We start from the raw sequence: 20,488 nt of genomic DNA on the forward strand, positions 1-20,488 counted from the left end.
TAGCTAGACCAGTCTTCACCCTATTCCCCAAGATTGAGGAATGATCATAAGAGAGTGGGGATTGAAACTGAGAATAAAGAAGTTGAAAAAACTTTCCTGGGCTAAAAGAAGAGGAAAAAAAAATTTGAGAGAAGCTTTGCTAACTTCAGCTGTGCATACTTAGCATAATCAACTGTTGCTCAAAACTAACCAGGTTTTTCTATCCCTCTGTTGTATATGAGTGAGCTGTCTTTCCCAGGAAGTCAAGGTCCAGACATCAAGATTCAGCCTCACAAGGCCAATTGCAGGCTGAAGATAAATACTAAATAGAAAAGGCCAGACAGTCAAGGGAAAAGAAATTCAGTCTTCAAAGCCAAAAGCAGGCTCGTGGGAAGGCACCAACCAGCAAGGCCACATACTGCCCCTCCCCTAACTAAAACTCCAGGACATGTTATCCTTCTCCTACCTAAAACCACATAAAAAAAACCCTACCTTTTTCCCTTCAAGGAGGAGGATCTGAGTTTTAACTCCCATCTCCTCGTCTGGCTGTCTTTCAATGTTAAACCTCTGCTTGCCACAAGCCTGGTGTTCTAGTTATTGGCCCTCCTTATGCGGTGGATAAAACAACCTGTGTTAGTGTTCAGTAGCAGTCTGGTACCCTTTCTCTCCTATAGAGTGGTCCAAATAAAATTTAAGAACAGTTTATAATCCACATAACTAATTGGAACAGAAGACAGAGCCCGCTTCCCAGAACATTTCTGATCAGCTTCACAGAGTGAGAAGAAACTTCTGCACCTTGTTTTCTTATGGCTTAAGTACTTCCTAATTGAGCACAGACCCCTTTGTCTTGCAGGAAAAAGAAGAGACCCCCAGGCTGGCAATTGGCAAGTTTCCAGAGAGGGTGAAGCCATCTGACGCCCCTGGTAGTGGGGAGAGTGGGAGACCAAGCGCCGGGCTCCCTGAGTGCAGTAGCCAAGCACACACAGCTGTCATCTGAAATGCCATTTGATGCCACCTCTAGAGATTCCAAATAAGCCAAAGGATTCCTCAGAAAGGAAGCTGGATTGATGGTGTTCCTGATACTGGGAAATTAAAAACAAAACCAAAAAAACACCCCACAAAGGTATTGAACATAAACACATTTTATAGGGGCCGGCCCTGTGGCGGAGTGGTTAAGTGTGCGCGCTCCACTGTTGGCGGCCCAGGTTTGGATCCCGGGCACGCACTGATGCACCGCTTGTTAGGCCATGCTGTGGCGGCATCCCATGTAAAATAGAGAAAGATCAGCATGGATGTTAGCTCAGGGCCAGTCTTCCTCAGCAAAAAGAGGAGGATCAGCATGGGTGTTAGCTCAAGGCTGATCTTCCTCACACACACACACAAAAAAAGCATTTTATAAAGTATTTCAAAGGTTTATCATCTTCCACTGTGGACATCTACAAATATTTGTTGGGGGAGTTTTACTCCTTATGACAGGAGAATATCCATGAAGACTTAAAACACGCCACCAGATGGGTGCTCAAAAGAGCCTGTGGAAAATTCCAGTAGAGAGTTCTCAAGATGCAGTCCAGGGATCAGCAGGGGATCTTTGTTTCATCGTCTCTCAGATCACAGTCTCCACTGCACACCCCACCGCCCCCTTTCACAAACAGGAAATGACCCTGAAAGAAGGCTCAGTAGTTGGGGGTTAAATGCAGCAAGCCCCCAACCTTGACATGAAGGGATATGGGAGAGTCAACATAACACCCACAAGATGCAGAGAGTTTCTCTTCTTGTGGTTTCCTTTTTCCACCATTTTGAGTATTTCTGCATTCTAAAAAGTTATGCTGGAAGGCGGCTGATCAGTTAACACCATCTGTTTTCAGCTAAAGGTCTTCAGCTTTAAAGTTCTGAAAACTTTCATCTGGTTAAAGAGACACCACATGGACCATGTACAGCAGAGCAGCTATGCATGAAAATACCTAAAACCAAGATAAATGACCATTAATGGGCATGCATGGGGAGACGGCAAGGCATGGGCTGTCCATGCTAGGCTGGCTGCTTGGATGGTGGGCTCGAGGATGACAGACCTGAAGTGTGTGGACCACCACTTCCCAACACTCAGGCAGATATCCTCTCTTGCTGAGCACAGATATGGCCCCAGAATGCTGGTGGCACAGAGCTCCAGGTGACCTAACGATCCACTGGATGTGGCGTGCAAGGTCCACTATCTGCCACCTCACATCATCATGTTGGTGCCACCCAACTGGAAACAGGGGCCCTCAGAGGCCCCTCAAATGATACTCACAGGAGAGTATCAACTGCTCTCCATGGGAAAACTGCTTCCTCCACACCAGAAAGACCAGAGTCCACCAGCTGTGATCCCAGCGGCCTCAGTGAGGAGAATATGAACACACGGGTTTGCTGGCTCTGGTTAAGGTCTCCAGGCTGCCTGGACATCCTCAGACCCCTTTCAGGAGTTTTGTTCTAAGATTCTTAATTTCACAGGCATGGGCAAGGGAGCCAGGCTCACAGGACTGAGGGACAGGGACGGGGAGGAGGATTTTGAGCTTTTGCAGAAAGGAGCGTGCTGACTGAGAAAGCTACTGGGAAGATCCAGTCAGCCATTTTGGGGGCTGGGAACAAATGCCCTGGAAATGTGGCAAATGGTCACTTTGTGCCTGTCAAGCCCCTGACGTGCTGTGTCACGTGGGCACCATCTATTCCTAAAGGCTTATCCGCCCCCAAGTCCAATATCTGCACCTGGTTCTGTGACCTTGGGCGTAGGGTCAAGAGTTTCCAGCCCAGGCACAGCATTTAGGGGCTACCCTCTGTGACTCTTGAAAATGCCCATAAACACCAGCCGTCCCCAAGCCTGTTCTCTCCCTGCCCCACACAGAGGTGAACCTTTCAGCCTCATTGGCCAGAGGCGATGAGTAAGCCCAGTTATTTAATAACAAATTTAAGAGAACTCATCCGGGAACTCTGAAGGACCCTGGCTGAAAGGAGCAGTCACGCATGTGTGAGCAGCCCCCCGAAAAACACCTCTCCCCGTCAGGTGGGAGAAGTTTACTGTCTGAGCTGTTCCAGATCCCCTGAGAACCCTGGGCAGAAGCGCCTCAGAAGTCCCCACAAGAACAGGAAACAGGCTTATTTTCCGAGTGAGGGCAAGAAATGGCACCTTGGGGACATTGATAGCCAGGGACATAAAGGGACGCAGGAACCCCTCTCCCTAAACTGCTGCCCTTATTGCCCACCCCTGTTAAATCCAGAAACCTCCAGATTTCTGCAGAAATTTCCAGCTACCCTCAGTCAGCTCCCACCAATCCCAGGGGTCCCTTCAGTGCAGAGACTGTGCTGCCAGCAAAGGAGGGGGAAGCTCAGCTTTTGAGGCAGGTCCCCATCAGGAACCACAGAGGGCGAGAGGCAGGCCAGACGCTTCCAAAGGCCAGGGGTGTATGGGAGAAGGTCTTGAGACGCCTCCCACACCCTGGACTGGCCATCCCCAAGACCACGGGAAGGGCATGTGATGGTTGGGCGGGGTCTGGGGTTAATTCCTGAGTAATCATGACTCCTCCTCCCCTGTGCACTGATACAATTGATATTCTGAATAGAAAGGCGAGACTTCACAGTGAACCGGGCTCATATTTCTCCTTGGTGGTTTCAGCCCAGTGCCCCTGCCTGCCGAAAACATCATGATGCTTGATTCTGGCACTCCCGACTGTGCCTGGGCATGGTCATGTTTCTCCAACTCAACTAAAAAACAGTGGGGACACGATCAATGGTGGACTGGATAAAGAGACGCTGGTGTAGTCATGAATGGAATACTCCACAGCAAGGAGAATAAACATTCTACATCTCCACCCAACAGTGGGGCTGAGCCTCACACACCTACAGTGGAGAGAAAGAAGCCAGACATAAAAGAATACATAATGTGTAATTCCATTTACATGAGGTTCAAAAGCAGGCAAAATTAAACAAAGCAGCTGGAAATCAGGACGGTGGTTCTCCTTGGTGTGGGTGCACAGTGATGGGGGCAGGACAAGAAGGGGATTTCTGGAAGCTTCTTATGATGTTCTATTTCTTAATCCGGATGCTTGTTACACAGAGGAGTTCACTTTATGGAAACTCATCAAGCTGTGCACTTGCATCCTGCTCACTTCTCTGGATGTGTGTTGCAGTTCGATAAAAATAAAAGTTCGAGAAAAAGTAAAAAAAAAAGTAAAAAACCCATGGTAGAACCCAGGGGTTCTCAGTGAGAGATCTGTCCAGTGGGCAGGGCCATTAATTCACCCCATCTGGATTGTTCCATCAAGTGCTGACCCACTAGCGACATTCCATCTACATTTCATTACTGTTGTCTGAAATAATTTTATGGAAGTTGTTGTCAAATGCCTTGCTGATGTCTGTTTGGAGAGACGGCTTCTGGGGTTGGGATAGGGGAAGGCATAAGTCTTTCTAGGTGAGGGGGACATGAAACAGAGTCATTTGAAGGATGATGGAGGAGGCGGACTACCAGCCTCCCAAGGGAAGAGAGAGCAACCTAGGGGCTGCCTGGCTGTGCTACTGCTTAGAAACCAGCCATCATGGGAGATGAGCCAATACGGGGGACATTCCCACCTTGTGGGACATTTGAGCTTGTGCAGGGACCATGAGGTGGCCGTGTTGATAGACATGGGGAGTAGGGTGGGAGCATAAAAGCAGCATGTCACTTCCCCGGGGCAGAGGACGGGCCCACAGGGACCAGCAGACAAGGCTTTGAGGAAAATTCCCCCAGAGCCAAACAGTGCCTGCCCTGTGGGTTTTCTCTTGGCCTCGGCTCTGTCCTTTCCAAAATGGGGGGACGGCACAGCTTTGGGACCTGGAGCTGCCATCTTGTGATCTGTCATTACGTTTGACCTCGGGATTTCCACAATTCCTAGGTTGACCTCTAGAAATCTGAGAAGCGCTATTTCTGAAACTTTTTCTTATTTCTTAAACAACACCCTTGGCTAGAAATACATTTGACATGGTGAGTTAGCATACTGGTGCAAGCCCACCCATGCACAGCTCTGGAAAAAAGTTTTATGGAACAATACATTCCTTTATCCTGTCATTCTGACCCATTCCATTAAAAAGAAAATCCAGGTCATGACATTACAAGACCTCAGCCATCAATGGGTCTGACCTCGCAGTTGAAGCATGTTCCTTTTAGAGTTCGGAGACCTGCACCCAGTGTGCCCCCCAGTGACACACAGTTGGCACCCCCATTTGTTCTGCTGATGGGGTGAATGAGGTTCAAGCCCCTGTTCCACCCGGTGCTGCCTGTGAGACCTCGGGAGGAAGCTGTTTAATATCTCTGCAGTCCTCGAGGGAAATGGGCAAGAATTACCGTCTCATTTCATAGATGAGCAAGCCGAGGCCCAGAGAGCACCAGGGACCTGCACAGGGAATTAGTGGAGACGTGACCTCCGGCCCCTCCTCCTCCCACAGGTTCTCAGTGCTGTGGGGCAGGAGACACCGTCATGAAGAGCTGAGGGCCTGATCACAGCAGCAAACACCCACAGCTGGGGGTCTGGACTCGCTGGGCCCAGAAGGGCCTCCCCACAGCCCCAGCCCCAGAACCAGGGCCTGGGGAGACACTGGTCACTCGATTTTCCATCCCAGGCCTCAGTGCTCCCTGCCTGACTGTGTGCTTCCACGGAAGACCACTCAGGGAGAGCCAGGAGACCCAAGTGGGCAGACTCACTGCTCCAAACTGGTGCTGAGTGTGGGTGACAGAGCACCTGGCCTGCACACCAGCCCCACCAATTCCTGGTGATCAGGAGCAGGTTATCCATGCTCTTGGTGCCCTTGCTCTCTATCTGTGAAATGGGAATGATAACAGCACCTACCTCCCAGGGCTGTTATGAGGGTTCAATACGATTGTTCACGGAGAGCTCAGACAGTGCCGGGCACTCAGCGCTCATGTCTCCTCACACATCTGCCCTCCGCAAAGCCCACCCAGACACGGACCCCCGGGCCAGCCCAGGCCTGGGCAGGGCAGTACTGACCAAATAATGAAGGCAGTCTTGGGCACTTCCCTTCCCTTCTCTGGGGCTTTGTTTCTTCAGAAATGAGGGGGAGCTTTATTTTATTCAAAAGTTACTCAACTAAAAAAAAAGACTGGAGGGCTCAGGCAGCCTTCTGCTCAGACCCCTTGTCAGCGGGCGGTGGCAGCTGTGAACAAGCGCAAGTTGACTGGTGGACTCACCACAGCAGAGATGTTTTCAAGGTAATGTTCATATGTGAAGCCATCTTGCATGTAGGTGGTGGCCAGAATTTCTAGGACTGAGGACAGAGAGTAAAGCAGGACGGCGAGACAGTGGTAGGCTGCTTCCTGCAAGGCCAGTAAGGGTTGTCAGAGAGATCAGGAGCCCAGACATGTAGACTTGGGGCAGCTGTGGTCCCAGCAGGGCCTGTCCACCCCATCCATCCCTGCCTGGCATGGCTCAGGTCCCTTGGTCATCTTCTGCTACTTCCTTTGACTCCCCCACCCCATCCACCCATCACCACATCCCCACCCCCCTCCTCACAGGGGTCCTTTGTCCAGCTGAGTTTTGTCTCACTGGTTTGGGGGCAGAGTAAGGACTTCAGTGGAGAAGGGACGCTGCTTTCCCTTGAGGGGGGATCAAGTGAGGGGGCAGCTTGTGATTGAATAGGTAGAAACTGGTTCTGGGCCTGAGGAGTGTCATCCATGGTCACAGTCCTGGTTCAGATGTGGCCTCGGTGACCAGTGCAGGTGAGAGAGGCCCAGGCCATTTCCGTGTTGTTTTGTTGTTGTTCATTTTTTCGGGGGGTGAGGCAGGGGGATCCAGGTATGTTTACAAGCAAAAAGTACTAGAATGGGGTTTTGAGTAGCTGTAAATTGGAGGTGATTTCACAAGTCTAAGTAGGAGACCTGTTGAGAGTGAGAGGCCTGGCCAAATGGCCCCCACCCCTTCCAGGGGACATAAGGGGCAGAGGTCCATGAGTAAGTTTCACCCTCTTCATGGGCCTCAAGAGAGAATTTATATGGAAAAGAGACCACAGGCCATCTCTCTCCCCCACCAAGCCCCTCTCTGGTGACCCGGCTTTAGAAGGCTGTGACTGGGAGCTGGGCAGTAAACAGGGCCTCACACGGGCAGCCAAGGCCAGTCCCCACGACCCTGCTCCCCTGAGATGGAACCCAGCCCTCCTGGACGATAGGAGGTGCCAACAGGCCCTGGCAGGTGCAGGTGGGATGGGAGTGGGGTTGGGCTGCTGGTTACCCATGAAAAGGCCGTCCTGCAGGAGGAGGCAGAGCAGCCCCAATGGGATCAGACAGCGACAGCCACCCTCTGCCCTCACCTCCTCCTGACCTTGCTGCAGGAGCCCTGGGCTGCTGTGCACTCGGAGCTGAAGGCTGGTCAGCCCAGCCTTGGAACACGTGTGGGAGACATCTACAGCCTCACCCAGCGCTGGAGAAGCCAGCCTCCCAGGGGAGAGAGTCCAATACTACCCCCCTTCAAACATCCAGGAATGCAACTCACCAGCGAGACCCAGGAAGCCTCACCACCGTGGGCGCCAGTTAGGTAGAGGAGGAGCAGGGCAGTGGTGCCTATGAAGCAGAACATAGACACGAACACCACCCAGCCCTGGACGAGAGGATGGGGCAACTGGGATGAGGTGACCATCATCCACACCAGGCCCCCAAAGACCTGCAGAGGGAAGGAGGGCAGGGGTGAGCACTGGACCAGGAGAGCCCACGCCCAGGAAGGGCCAGAACCAGAGGTCACGCTGGGGCACGAGGGGCAGAAAACAGGAAGGAGGCAGAGAACAGTGGTGGGCATTTTCCTCACCAAAAATGACTCTTTCATCCCCCAAGGCTCTATCCTGGATCTCCAATCTCAGTCTTTCCCAATCCTCTGCTTGCTTGCCTTTATTCACTTTTTAAATACATTTTAATTTTTTTATTTAATGAGCACTTAGATCACATTTATATGCCAGGCACTGACCTAAGCACTTTACAAACATTAACTCATTTAATCCTCACACAACCCTATGAGCAAGGTACTGACCCATTTGTCAGATGGGGAAATTCAGGCATGTGAAAGTTAAGTAATTCATCTTCCCAAGAAAGGACTTATGCCATCCAGTATTATCATTAGGAGGGCTAATTCTGTGATTATATGCTTCCTAGTATTTTTGATGTAAAAATATCCTTTCTTTTATGAAATGGTAGTGACCAAAAGATTCTTTTGGTCTTTATTGGCAAAATAAAGTTGGCACACTATGTCACTAGCACATTTTTTAAAAATTTGATACCTTAAGTCCCCACATCAAAGAAGTGCTCTGAGTGCTGGAGCTGGGGCTGAAGAGAGGGCCCAGGTCAGCCCCGTCTCCTCGGGTGGCCGAGGATGCGCATGAGAGAAGCACTTCCCCTTCATTACCCAGAAGACACCCCAGTTGATGCTCACAGGGTCAGTGAGCCCCAATCAATGCTGAGTGTAGCGACAGATGTGGGGTCATAATACCCCTCAGTGCCACAGTCCCGCTCCCCCTGTGGACAAGCACACCCCAAGCTGGGATTCTCTGCACTTCTCTCCCCTTCTCCTTGTCCCTCTTCATCCCAGTGACATCAGCTCAGCCTCATCCACTGTCCCCACCCGGATAAGGACTGTGCTGGGAGTGGGCTGGGACATGGCTGGAGATGGCTTTGCAGTCAGAGGTTCCAAGGTACTGTGACCCTTGGTATCATCCTCCTGAGCATCTGGGGCCTGAGGACGGGCTGCCCCCCCAGTCCTACATCCCTGTGGTGTGAACTCAAGTGGTACCTTGTCCTCGTCTCCTGTACCCGCTGCCCACCTGCTGGGTGAGAGGTACCACTGTCCTCACAGGTGTTCTCCGAGCCTGTGAGCTGAGAAGCATCAGGAGAGAATCACATCTGGGTAGAAAAGTCAGTGCAATGAAGAATCTGGAGTTATCAAAACCAAGTTCAGCCTCATGAATCAGATCTGGGCATCTCTGACCAGAAGACTCCTTCTACTGATGAATCTGAGATTGCCTGAAGGAAGGCACGTGACAGAGTCAGTGGGACACTATTTACACCCTATAGCAATTCGAGCTAAATCAGCTAAATACAAATTTAAATACAAATCCTCAGACTGCCATAGACTAAGATGTGTGTGTCGATCTCATCCATAGTCGCCTTTATGATCAAACAGATTACTTGGCCTTTTCTATAACGGGCACTGACAAGGGACATGAGCGTGCTGATGGCTGAGATGGACTTGGATTTAGGAGGCAGCAGAGTGTGGCATGGAGAAGAGGGAGGATTGCATGCCCATCTCGTGGTCAGAGGTAAGGGCCTGGGACACAATTCTCCTAAGTGCCCTTTGCCTGGTCAACCAGTGACCATCCAAAGAGGACCAATCTGAGTTAGGTCCCTGTTCACATGCTCTCAGGGAGCCCTGTATTCTCCTTTGCAGCATTCAGCACAAGACAGGTGTATCTGGTTAGTTACAAAATGGCACTGCCCCTGACCAGGTGAGGGAGGGGGTGAGGGTCCCCCTGCTCATGGCTGATCTGGGGTGTGGGACACAGGGAAGGCGTGTCCAGCGTGTGTCAGTGTCCGAGTTAGTTACCTGGCCCTCAGGGTCTACTTGAGAGGGCTGTGCCTAAACACGCGACTGATGGACCAAATCCCAAAGGAACAGCTGGCCTTGCACGTGGAGGGGGGAGCCCTCCGTTATGGAATCCCATGTGGGACTCAGCAGACCCAACGCACTTGTCTGTGGCCAATGGATATAGCATTGAGGGACACTGAATGCCACATCAGGAAAATGGTTCTCTTTGTCACTGTCTTCAGTTTTTCTGACTAAGGCAGGGAGAAGGGCTCAGGTGGAGCCAGGTGTCTGGACTCCCCTAGAACAGGAGCTCCAAGAATGGGCAGGCAAAGGTGATCTGGAGAAGGGCATGGTTTTATTTTTAAGGTAATAATACAGTTATTTTAGAAAAAAATTAACTGTAGAACACATAGGAGGTAAATGAATGCACAGGTGGTGCCTGGAAATGGTAAAATCTGAGAAGGCGGCTCTCAGAGCCTGGTCTGCAAACTCAGCTCACTGCACCTCCTTCAGCTCGATTCCTCCCGTGTGGCTCGGTCAGGAACCAAAGACAGGAAAAGTGAGGGGAAGTCAGAGCAGTCACCACACTGAGTGTCGCCACGGAGTCCTGACTGTGCACTAGCGAGCGTGACCCCAGCTCTGGGCTGAGCTTCCAGCACCCAGTGCAGAGGGAAGCTTCCAGGTCAATCCCGACTCTCCACTTGCTGTGGGCGTGTGCTCTCACAGTGTGATGAAGACTGTGTGCCAGCTCCCTAGGAATGCTCGCTCTCTCTCTCTCACACACACACAAACACACACACACACACACACACACTCTTATGCAGCTTCCCGGGGTCTATGGAAGAATCTCTGTCCACAGGAACAAAGCCCCCCTGTGCCCCATCCCAGCCCTGACCCCTGGTACCTCAGGACTCTGTCACCCATCTGGATGGACCACCTTGCAAAGGTCCTTTTAAAAATCATGCTGAATTTTCTTCTTTGTATGGTTTATCTATAGCACTAAGTTTCATAGTAAGATGGTGGGGAGAAATTCTCTCTCTTTTAGACAGCTTTAATGAGAGATAATTCACATACTACACAGCTCACCCATTTAAAGTGTACAATTCAATGTTTTTAGGATATTCACAGTCACGTATAAACATCACCTCTAGAGCCAATTTAGGACATTCTCATCACCTCAAAAGAAACCCTGTGCCCTTTAGCTATGGGTCCCCTCCCCTCCCATCCCTAAGGGACCACTGATCTACTTCCTGTCTCTATAGATCCTCCTGTTCTCAACTTTCACATGAGCAGAATCACATAATAAAAGGTGGACTTGGGTGACGAGCTTCTTTCATTTAGCGTAACGTCTTTCAAGGTGAGAAATTCTCCCTCACAGGGATTTTTATAAACTATCTCTACCCTCACAGCACACCCCATCAGCCATTCTGACCCACCATTTGGGGACACTGAGTGAATGTGTCTCATCTCTCTGGAGCCTCCAACAGGAATGAGCTGAGGAACCTCTGGTGCCAGGGACGTTCTCATAGGAAACATGCCACCAGGCCCCATCTGTCCCAGAAACATATTTTAAGTGACACATCATGTGAAAGGAATGTCCTCAGCACAGATGAAATAAAATTACACCCGGGGGGTTTACACCCAGGAGATGGGCAGTCGGCCTGCCCTCTACCCCTCGCAGCCCTGTCCAGCAGGTGCCCAGGGGAGAAATGCAGGGTGACCTGCACAGGGGACCATCTGGGAGAGGGGTTGAGGTGGGTGCAGAATAACCCTAAGAGAGGACGGGAGGAGAAGGAAAAAGACGAGGCTGAGAATAGAGAGAGTCTGTTCCCCGCTAGACGTCTGTGACAGTGCCCTGGACACAGACCCCGCTGCTGTGAGAATTCCAGTGCAGATGCGTGTCGGAAGGGGTAACGGCTGTGACGGCTGTGCACGTGTGCAGGCTCCACTCCTCCCGGCACATGCCAGCCCCCGCAGCACCTGCACCACACAGCGTCTGCACAGGCCGGGGGCACACGTGAACCCTTGAGAGGGGCTCTCCACCGAATGTACTGGAGGAGGCTGGAGCATGTGACTCGGCCACTTGGGCCTCGGCTCCCTCATCTGTAAATGGCAATTTGCAGCTGTCTCCCCACATCGCGGGCTGGTGCAAACTGGCTGAAACTGTGGATGTGAGTGTGAAGCTTCTGGCACCGTGCCCAGCACCACCCAACAACTGGGGTTAGACACTGCCCACCCAGGAGGTGACAGCCCCGAGGAGACAGACGCAGAGGCAGCCAGTTACAATGCAGGATGATCTCCAGCCCCGAGGGGGCAAAGCAGCCTGGACTGGGTCACGGCCCCATCGGGTCTTGAGGGGAGAGGTGGCCGTAGCTGGTTGACCTGGCCAAAGGGTCAGGAAGAAGCTCTCCGGGGGAGGAGGGAGTACACGCCGCGTCCAGAGGAGCTGAAGCACAGTGAGGGCTCAGACGGCCAGGGAGCCGCGCACGAGGTGGGGGACAAGGAGCGGCAGGAGATGGGGCCGAAGGAGGGAGAGCTGGAGACAGCACTGGCCGTGGGGCCGGTGTGAAGGCCTCCGAGGCCCCGCTCAGGGGAAAGCCGGGACTCAGCGTGAATCGTGGACACAGCCCGTGCCTGCCGTGCTCCCCCACTCAGTGTGCAGAGAGCAGCAGAGCGCGGGCGCTGCGCCCACCCCCGGGAGAGAAGGCCTCCTGGGCAGGGAGCATCCACCCATCCTGGCCTCAGGACCCCACTGGACAGATATTGTCAAGAGCAAAGGGGTAGGTGAGGGTCAAGCATTTCCCTTCGTACAGAAAACTCTAAGCGGCTCCACTTTCCAGGTGACAGATGCTCAGAGGCGACTGTCTTGACAACCTTACGCACACACACGGCCTCAGTTTGCCTTCATCTCTGTCTACAGTACAGGCCAGACTTCCCACCACCCCCACCTGTCCCCGGGTCACCGTCCTCCACACCACAGAGGGCACAGCTGGCTAGGGTGGTCTCAGACAAAGGTCTCTAAGTCAGGTGGCCCTAGTGTCACCAGGGTTGAGCTCTCTCTCTGGGCCCCAGGTCCCCAGGCTAGGAAATGGGGGTGGGGCCTGGGCTAACGCTCTGTGGCTCTCAGGCCTCAGTCTACACCAAGATCACCTGAGACACCTGGAGAAACACCAGTGCCCAGGTCTCTGGCCCAGGGTCTGACTAGACAGGAGAGAAGCAGAGTCACAGGACAAGGGACAGACCGCCCGGCCTCTTTGCCAAAGGCCTGGGAATGTGTTTCCACAACACGAGCCTGTGGATGATGTTCTGTTAACTCCCGTCAGACAGCAGAAGAAACACCTGCTGTCTCCATGCCCTGCCTGGCTCTCCAGCAATGCTGCCCAGATGCCTCTCCAGGTCCTGCCTCGCACATGGGCAGACTCAGCTTCCAGGCAGGAGACAGACCACAAGCAGGGGCCTGCAGAACAGCAGAGGGGGGCCTGCTGAGCGGGCTTCCAGGTGGAGGTGTTGGGTAAGCCGGGCCTGAAGGACAGAGGACTTAGCCCCCGCACTGCCACCTGCACCAAAGGAGTGCCACAAATGGAGAGCAGCAAGGACTGTGGGGCTGGTTCTGGAAACACTCCTAAGACATAAAAGCTGGGTGCTTCCTTCCTGCCAGGCCCCTCAGTCCAACTGTCCCTCACTTATCACCAAGCAGCTGCAGGGCAGGGTGGAGGCTGGGGGAGGTGGGGCACAATTTTGTGCAGAGGCTCTCCTCTCCCTGCTCCAGTGCCCGCCCAGACGGTGATGCAGTGACACCGATGACAGATCAGTTCTGAAAGGTTTAATCCCGGGCCCTCTGGTGACTGGCTCCTTCACCTTCGGGCAGATGCAGCACTTTGCTCTGCACTCAGGATTCACAGAGCTTTCCCCACCTGTCCTGGCACCAGGCGGGCAGGGCCGTGCTAGAGAGGCTCAGGAAGTCCCCACCGCCAAGGCAGAAGGCAGCAGAGGACCAGACAGCCCTCTCTTCCCTTTGGCCACCCCATTGGGCTGACCAGGTGTAGCTCCAAGCAGAGGAGCCACTGGGAAAGCCCTACAGAGGGTGCTGTCTGTGCAGTACTTGGAGACCGCAGGGACAAGTCACATTTCCCCTCCACAGCCCCACCCACCCCCAAATCTCACTCTCCCCTGTCCCACGAACCCTGACTGGGAAGGTCATCTAAGGTCATAGGTGGCGAGGGATTGCCTCACAGCCCCTCCTGCAGTTGCCCCCTTATAGCACGGATTGGCCAGTGGATCTCGGGGCAGGTGTTTGACTTATTAGTAAATTAATGATAATTGCACATAATAGCTACTGAGCAGGAGTGTGTGCACCACGTTGTTTGAAGAGCTCTGTGGACATTACACTTACCCCTCACAGCAAGCCTTGAGGTGGGTGCTATTACAGCCCCATTTCATTGATGCAGAAACTGAGGCGCAGTGGCCTGCTCACATTCCACAGCTGCTGAGGGCCGGCTCTGACAGGCTGGTTGTGGAGCCAGGTCAGGACGTCCCTGCATGTGGCAGGTACCCAAGGAGACCCACAGGCCATTCACCATGAAATCTCCCCAGTGTAGGCTCGGCTTTGGAAATGGCCATGAGAATAGTAACATGGGGGGAGAGGAGACTAGCCCCTTAGCCGTCATCCTGCTCCCAACTGCCCTGGGTCTAGAGGAGAAGAGATCACAGATGAGGAGGCGATGGGAGGCAGGCTCCCCTCCCCAGCCCTCCACTGGCTCAACAGGCTCTGTTCCTTCAGAGGAAAGAACACCAGGGTTTGTGTTTAAGACCAAAACACAAGAAAAGATCAGAACCCTGAAGGGCATGGCTCCCTCTTCAGCAGACACGGTCCCGTGGTCCTCATCCCCGGGACCATCAACACGACCCTTGTCACCCCCACCCCAACCCCTACTAACAGGGTAGGGAGGTGGGCTTCACCTTCTGTCCTTCCTCCTTTGCTCTTTTCCTGGAGTGACGCCCCCCCCCCAAAGCCTGTACCCTGGGCCCTCTAAGGGCCTCCTTCTAAGTGGGACCCAGGAGTTTCAGGGGTCCTCCCCCTCCGCCTCCTCTCCCCCCCCTCTCCCCTCACAGCCCAACTGCCTTCTAACAGGAGTGGGGCTCTGGTGTGGAGTTTCAGGTCAGCTGAGACTGGCTATGTGGCCCTGGGCCTTCCTCCTCCCCCTGCCTGTGCCTATCAGTGTGTGTTGGCTGCTGACAAGGCTTTTCATTTAGTTCCTACACAGTTCCTCAGGCCCTAGGGCCTTGGTGCATTGAATTGAATCAACACAGGGTTGTGTGGCCCCAGTGTGGGCAGAACAGTAGCTATTACTGAGCTGGGACTGGCGAGAGCCTGGAGCGGAGAATCAAGGCCAGTACGTCACCCTAGGAAGTCATTATGATGCTGGTGCCCAACAGGAGCCAACCAGGAAGCAAACCTTCCACCAGAATCTAGAACACAAGTCATAGCCCCATGATGCAGAGAATCCAGGGAGTTGCTCCGTTCTCCCGAGAACAGTCTGAAACCTGTGGGGAGTCGGCCTGCACCTCCCCATGGCATTAGGGCTTCAGGGACGAGGGGGCCCCTCACCCACCGTCCCCATCCATCAGCATGGAGGAGAACCCCTGCTGGGCTATCCCATCAGCCCTGCCCTTGGCGGCCTTTGGTCCAAAACACTATTTCCAGGGCCTGGTACTTGAGAGGCCAGGAGGGAGCCCCAGACGGCCTGTGTCACAGGTGGAAGCCAGGGCTCAGCTCTGAATCCATCAGGAGTCAGCCCCCAGACCCCAGCCCGTCTAGACTGGCTGGCCCATCCCAGCTTAAGGCAGGCCCCAGGGGGCCCAGTCCCCACCCCAGCCCTTCCTTCAGAGAATGTGCCTGAGCCCAGAGCAAAGCCAAGCCCTTCCTGAGGCTGCAGAAGCGGCCTCGGCCAGCAGCCCAGTGCGCTTTCCTCTCTCTGTGGGTCTGCAGGTGCCAACAGTCAGCCTTTGTCCCTGGCCCCACCTGAGCATGAGCTCTCCCCTGCCATGGCATCTGGGGTCCTCCTGCTCTCTCCTGGAAGCACTGGGACAGAGAGGGAGCCTCGTGCCACCTCCACATTACCCCACTTGTGTCATATGGAGGAATGACTCATGGAAAGCTTAAAAGCAATCTTTCTCAGTGGAGCCTGGTTGTGCTGACATATGCATGACCCCCCAGAGTCCCCATCACCACACTTAGCAGCTTCCAGAGAACAGCTCAGCCACTGACTGCTGATCAGAGCAGGCCTCTGGTTCTAGAAAAACCGGAAGTCACTTCTCAACTCCAAAAACAAACCCCTGAGAGACCTCTACCTGTAATTCCCTCTCCCTTTAGAGAGGGGGAAAGGAGAAAACCCGGCAGTATCCTTAGCCCCTTCTAAACAGCTGCAGAGAGGGGCCCCCAACACAAGAAGATGACACAGGGCCAGGGGTCAGTGGGCACAGCCAGGGAAGTTCAGCCTCAGCCCCCACTCTCTGGTGAGTATGAGGGGTCCCAGGCTGGGGCAGTGCAGAGAGGGCACCTGCCCTGAACCCAGGAGAACCTCAGGGCACCTGGCTCCCTGCCCTAGTCTCTCACTGAGAACTGTCCCCACTATCCTGTCCCCCCATAACAACATCGAGGGGGTGGGCTGGCCTACCCATGACCATTCCAAACCTTGCTGAATCAATGAGGGTTGTGCTGTGAAATGCCGATTCCTCGGCCCGCCCGGGACCTAGTGACTCAGAACCTCCAGGGTGTGTATTTGACAAGCAGGCCCAGGGTGGTGTGAGCCCCCCGGTGGCTCTGAGCTGTCCCTTCACTCCCTGGGGGGAGAAGGGAACCAGGCCTTGCCCAGGGCTCCCAGGTGGGCAGGGCACCTGTTCATGGTCCTTCTGCTGTGGGCAGAAGTTCATCCCGGGTGTCTGGGCGAGTGCAGAGACCTGGACGTGATCTGCTGTCACTGCAAGAAGCACCACCCTGGAGACTGAGGGGCAAGCTGCCCCCTCCCCGAGCCTCAGTTTCCTCCCAGTGCTGGAAAGTCAGGTCTCGGACTCTACGTGTCTCATCTCCCAGGAGTCCTCACGGGGCCTTCTCAATGGAGCAGAATGTGGACCTCCCACCAGAAAGCTGCTCCATCATCCTGCCCGCCCACCCCACTGCCCAATCCTGGCTCTGGGGCCCCTGTTCCCAGACAGGTGAACATCTAGGGCAGGTCCCAGGACTTGTTTGGTCACCTCAAATAATAAAAAGTCCCCAGGCACTTTGGGTCACAGAAATAGGCCAGGGCCGGCCCAATGGCATAGTGGTTAAGTTCACACTCTGCTTCAGCAGCCCAGGGTTTGCAGGTTTGGATCCCGGGCGTGGACCTACACACTGCTCATGAAGCCGTGCTGTGGCAGCATCCCACATACAAAATAGAGGAAGATTGGCACAGATCTTAGCTCAGGGCCAATCTTCCTCATTAAAAAATAAAAAAGAAACAACTTTAGATAAAATTGTAGAAATAGATAATATTACGTTGTACAAATCTATTAAATGCTACATGAAAATAATGTGAAAACGTAAAGCAAAATTATCTCATGCCATTTATCAATATATTGGACTTGAAAAAAAAAAAAGAAAGAAATAGGCTCATTTTAGTAACTACTATGTTCAGGTCAGTGTAAGAATGGAAACTGCAGGGCCGGTCCCGTGGTTTAGCGGTTAAGTGCGCGTGCTCCACTACTGGCGGCCCGGGTTCGGATCCCGGGTGCACACTGACACACCGCTTCTCCCGCCATGCTGAGGCCGCGTCCCACATACAGCAACTAGAAGGATGTGCAACTATGACATACAACTATCTACTGGGGCTTTGGAGGGGAAAAGAAAAGGAGGAGGATTGGCAATAGATGTTAGCTCAGAGCCAGTCTTCCTCAGCAAAAAAAAAAAAGAGGAGGATTAGCATGGATGTTAGCTCAGGGCTGATCTTCCTCACCAAAAAAAAAAAAAAAAAAAAGAATGGAAACTGCAAACCAATTCCCAGTGGCTCTCCCACCCCACCCCCACTGCACCCTCACCCCAAAAAGTGCACCCTGCAAGCATTGCCTCCCACCAGTTGACCCTGCTCCTCTGAGTCCCCAAGCTCTTGAGGGGCACATGCAATGAGGGGACGCCTGCCCTGGGAGAGGTGGGTGGCACTCCTAGCAGGCTCTTCCCAAAGAAATGTTCTCTCTGAGTTCCCAGCCGTTCTTTCTGTGGCTCCACTCCTTTTATCCGCTGGGGAGGAGGGAGCTGGGCTAATGATTTCACAGCCCCTTTTCAGGCATTTCCCTCCAAATTCTGACAGTGGGGGGGTATCTCCTGGTGCTTCGTGAGAGAAGTTTCCTCTTGGGGCCCTGGCCAGAGCTGAGACACAAAGCACCCTATGTTAACATCCTGTTCTGTGAATGGTGACCGGAGTGTCATGACGCCCCTGGCTTAGGAGGAGGAGGAAAAAGAATCACAGGCTGTGGTTCCAGAAGGAAATGTCCCCCTTGGATGGGGAGGAGGGAACAGGCCAGAAGGAGAGCCCTGGGTGCAGCTGTTGGGAAGGGGAGACACTGGACACTCCACCGGGGCCTGTATGGGGGTGCACCTGTGACCCCACTGCCTGCAACAGCAGCGCGGCCTGTGGGGCTCTGGGGGTGCTCAGAGAGGCAGGGTCACACCCCCTGGTTGGGCTGCCTTCCACTTCCTGTGGGGACCCTGCAGCTTTCAGGGGTCAGGAGCTCTGGGGTAGAGGTGCTGGGCCAGGGTAAGGTGACCATGCCCCGCCCTGAGCCATCGCCCTTCCCTACTCCTGTGGGCAGTGTCTCTGCTTTGGGAGGGGAGTGGACCCCACCCTGTGGGCCCTGGAAGCCAAACGAGAAACTTGGAGGCGATCTGCTGATCCATCTATAAATAGTGGGAATGGGCACAGTGGTGTCCAGGGTTTCTCCTAGATGTCACTCCTTGATTCTGGCTCTAGCCTCAGGACTTGAAGTCACTCTGGATACATGCAGGTGTGAGCTCAACTCAGCTCTCACAAATGCAGCGATATGGGGCCACCAGGCAACCTCGGTCCCTTAGCCCTTTCCCCAAACCCTCCATGGACGACAGAACCTGCTCCTTTGCTGTCCACACCCTCCGCCTCCAATTGGGGAATAAAAAGCTGGGGTCTCGATTTTAAACAGTCAGCTTTGGACGTACTCTTTTCCAACCAACTCTTCTGCAGCAGGAGTGCAGGAAAGGAGTCTCGGTGGCTGCAAGGCTCCACACCCACGGAATACACATGGCCTGCCCCCTCCCAGGTAAGGGCCTGTGGCCCCTGGGGAGTTTAGGCTGAGGGTGGTCTGAAGCCTGGCGACACAGTGAGCACTTTACCAGGAGCCCAGGGTACGAAAAGCTTTCCTGAAGCCACCAGCAGAGCTGTGCGGCTCCAGCCTAGGAAGAGACTAACTACAGATACAGAGGCCTTCTGACTGCTCAGGTCAGCCAAGGCAGAGGACCCCTCGGGCCAGCCCCCCACTCCCCTCATTCCACACACAGGGCAGAATGACTGTGGTGGAGCAAACGGAGGCCTGTTTTATTATTTCCAGATCAGAGCTGTCTCAAATATGTTCTCTCACCAGAAACTTTCAAGGCCAGAACAGAAAACTCCAGATTCAGCTCCTCCTACACCAGCCCAATCCCCAAACCTCGGTTGGTGATACTCTGGTTTCTTTTGCTGATTTTTGTAAACGAAATCCTAACCCTGGACAAAGCTGGGCGCCTCTACAAGGACGTCGCTCTCCAACAAGGGCTTCCTCTGCGCGGCCCGTGTGAAGCGGGTGGGGAGCGCAGCTTCGGAGCCAGCGCGCAAGGAATGGACCCTGGCCCGCTTCCAGCATCTGACCCACGCTGCGATCTTGGTTTTTCCATGGGTGTTGGACACTGTTTCCCCCATTGTCCTAGGTCTAGAGGGCGCCAAAGGGCTGTGGTGGGGGAGAGACTTCCTCACCCTGGCCCCGCTATCCCGATGCTCCTGGGACCCCGCAACTTGTGGATCTGGTCGGGTCAGCCATGCGGAGCCCCGTGCTAGTGCGCGGCACGAGCCATCCCGCCCCCGCCCCGGCTCTGCGCGCCAGCCACTCACAAGCTCCCAGATGAAGAGCAGCTCGGGGAAGGTGGTGAAGACAGCGAAGCCGCTGGGCAGGGGTCTGTCGTCCATGGCGGCATGCTGGCGTCGGCCTGGGGACAGGACGCGCGGCTCTGGCTCCGCGCTGACCGCTCGCTTGCTCGGCAGAGCCCAGTGGCCCCGGCGCCCCCGGCGCCCCCGCCCACAGGTTAAGAGCAGAGACGCCCAGGGCCCAGGAGGGAGGAGTCCGAGCCACCGCCCGCCCCACCCGGTCCCAGTCAGCGGTGCGCGCCCCAAGGGACCCGGCGAGAGCGCCTCAGGCGCCGCCCTGAACCACCGGGAACCACCCTGAGGGCGCGCAGCCGGCTTGCCGAGCTGGGGGCGGGGGCCTGGCTCCTGCGTCCCAACTCCGCGTGCCAACTGCCGTGGGGAGCAGGAAGAGCCACTTTGATGAAGCACTTCTCAAGCTTTGAATTCTTCGCAGGGGATCACCATCCCTTAAGAATGATAACCATCAATAACTAGGCCCCCAAAACTCCCCACCGTGGCACCTCTCTGGAGATCATTGCTTTAACTGTTCTTAGGTTGGGTCGTCGTCTTTCCACTGGGTGCGCGACCTCTGCCTCCAGGCTCCCGGTGGGATGAGGTCCTAGTCCTGTCTGCAGCTGCAGGCTGGGGGTCTGCAGGGGAGGCGTTGAGACCAGCTCTGGCCACCACCCCTTCTCCCCACAACTTCACAGCCCACGCCGGGAACCCTGCACCCGCGATCCGCTCCCCTGGGTGCTGGAGCTT

General features: G+C 54.3%; 1 protein-coding gene across 1 annotated transcript; it reads right to left on the reverse strand.

Annotated features, from left to right (window-relative positions):
* Positions 1-1,135: 1,135 nt before the first annotated feature.
* Positions 1,136-19,848, reverse strand: LOC101399670 (myelin and lymphocyte protein-like). The gene is made up of 4 exons (XM_087426358.1): positions 19,715-19,848; positions 7,488-7,655; positions 6,191-6,316; positions 1,136-1,940 (listed from the first exon to the last, which is right to left on the reverse strand). The coding sequence occupies exons 1-4, from the start codon at positions 19,787-19,789 to the stop codon at positions 1,887-1,889; spliced, it is 423 nt and encodes a 140-aa protein (XP_087282484.1). The 5' UTR covers positions 19,790-19,848; the 3' UTR covers positions 1,136-1,886.
* Positions 19,849-20,488: the final 640 nt, after the last annotated feature.

Source organism: Ceratotherium simum, chromosome 40, assembly GCF_057802395.1.
Source record: "Ceratotherium simum simum isolate JZ-2026a chromosome 40, ASM5780239v1, whole genome shotgun sequence".
In the NCBI taxonomy this organism is placed as follows: domain Eukaryota; kingdom Metazoa; phylum Chordata; class Mammalia; order Perissodactyla; family Rhinocerotidae; genus Ceratotherium; species Ceratotherium simum.

What these genes read in the sequence shown, in the direction of transcription:
- LOC101399670 (XM_087426358.1), bottom strand. Translation starts at nt 19,789, where the DNA reads ATGGACGACAGACCCCTGCCCAGCGGCTTCGCTGTCTTCACCACCTTC. An exon ending in AGGCTTCCTGGGTCTCGCTG is followed by an intron (nt 6,317 to 7,487) that starts GTGAGTTGCATT and finishes CTGGCCTTGCAG; the next exon opens with GAAGCAGCCTACCACTGTCT. An exon ending in TTGAAAACATCTCTGCTGTG is followed by an intron (nt 1,941 to 6,190) that starts GTGAGTCCACCA and finishes TCTTGGTTTTAG; the next exon opens with GTATTTTCATGCATAGCTGC.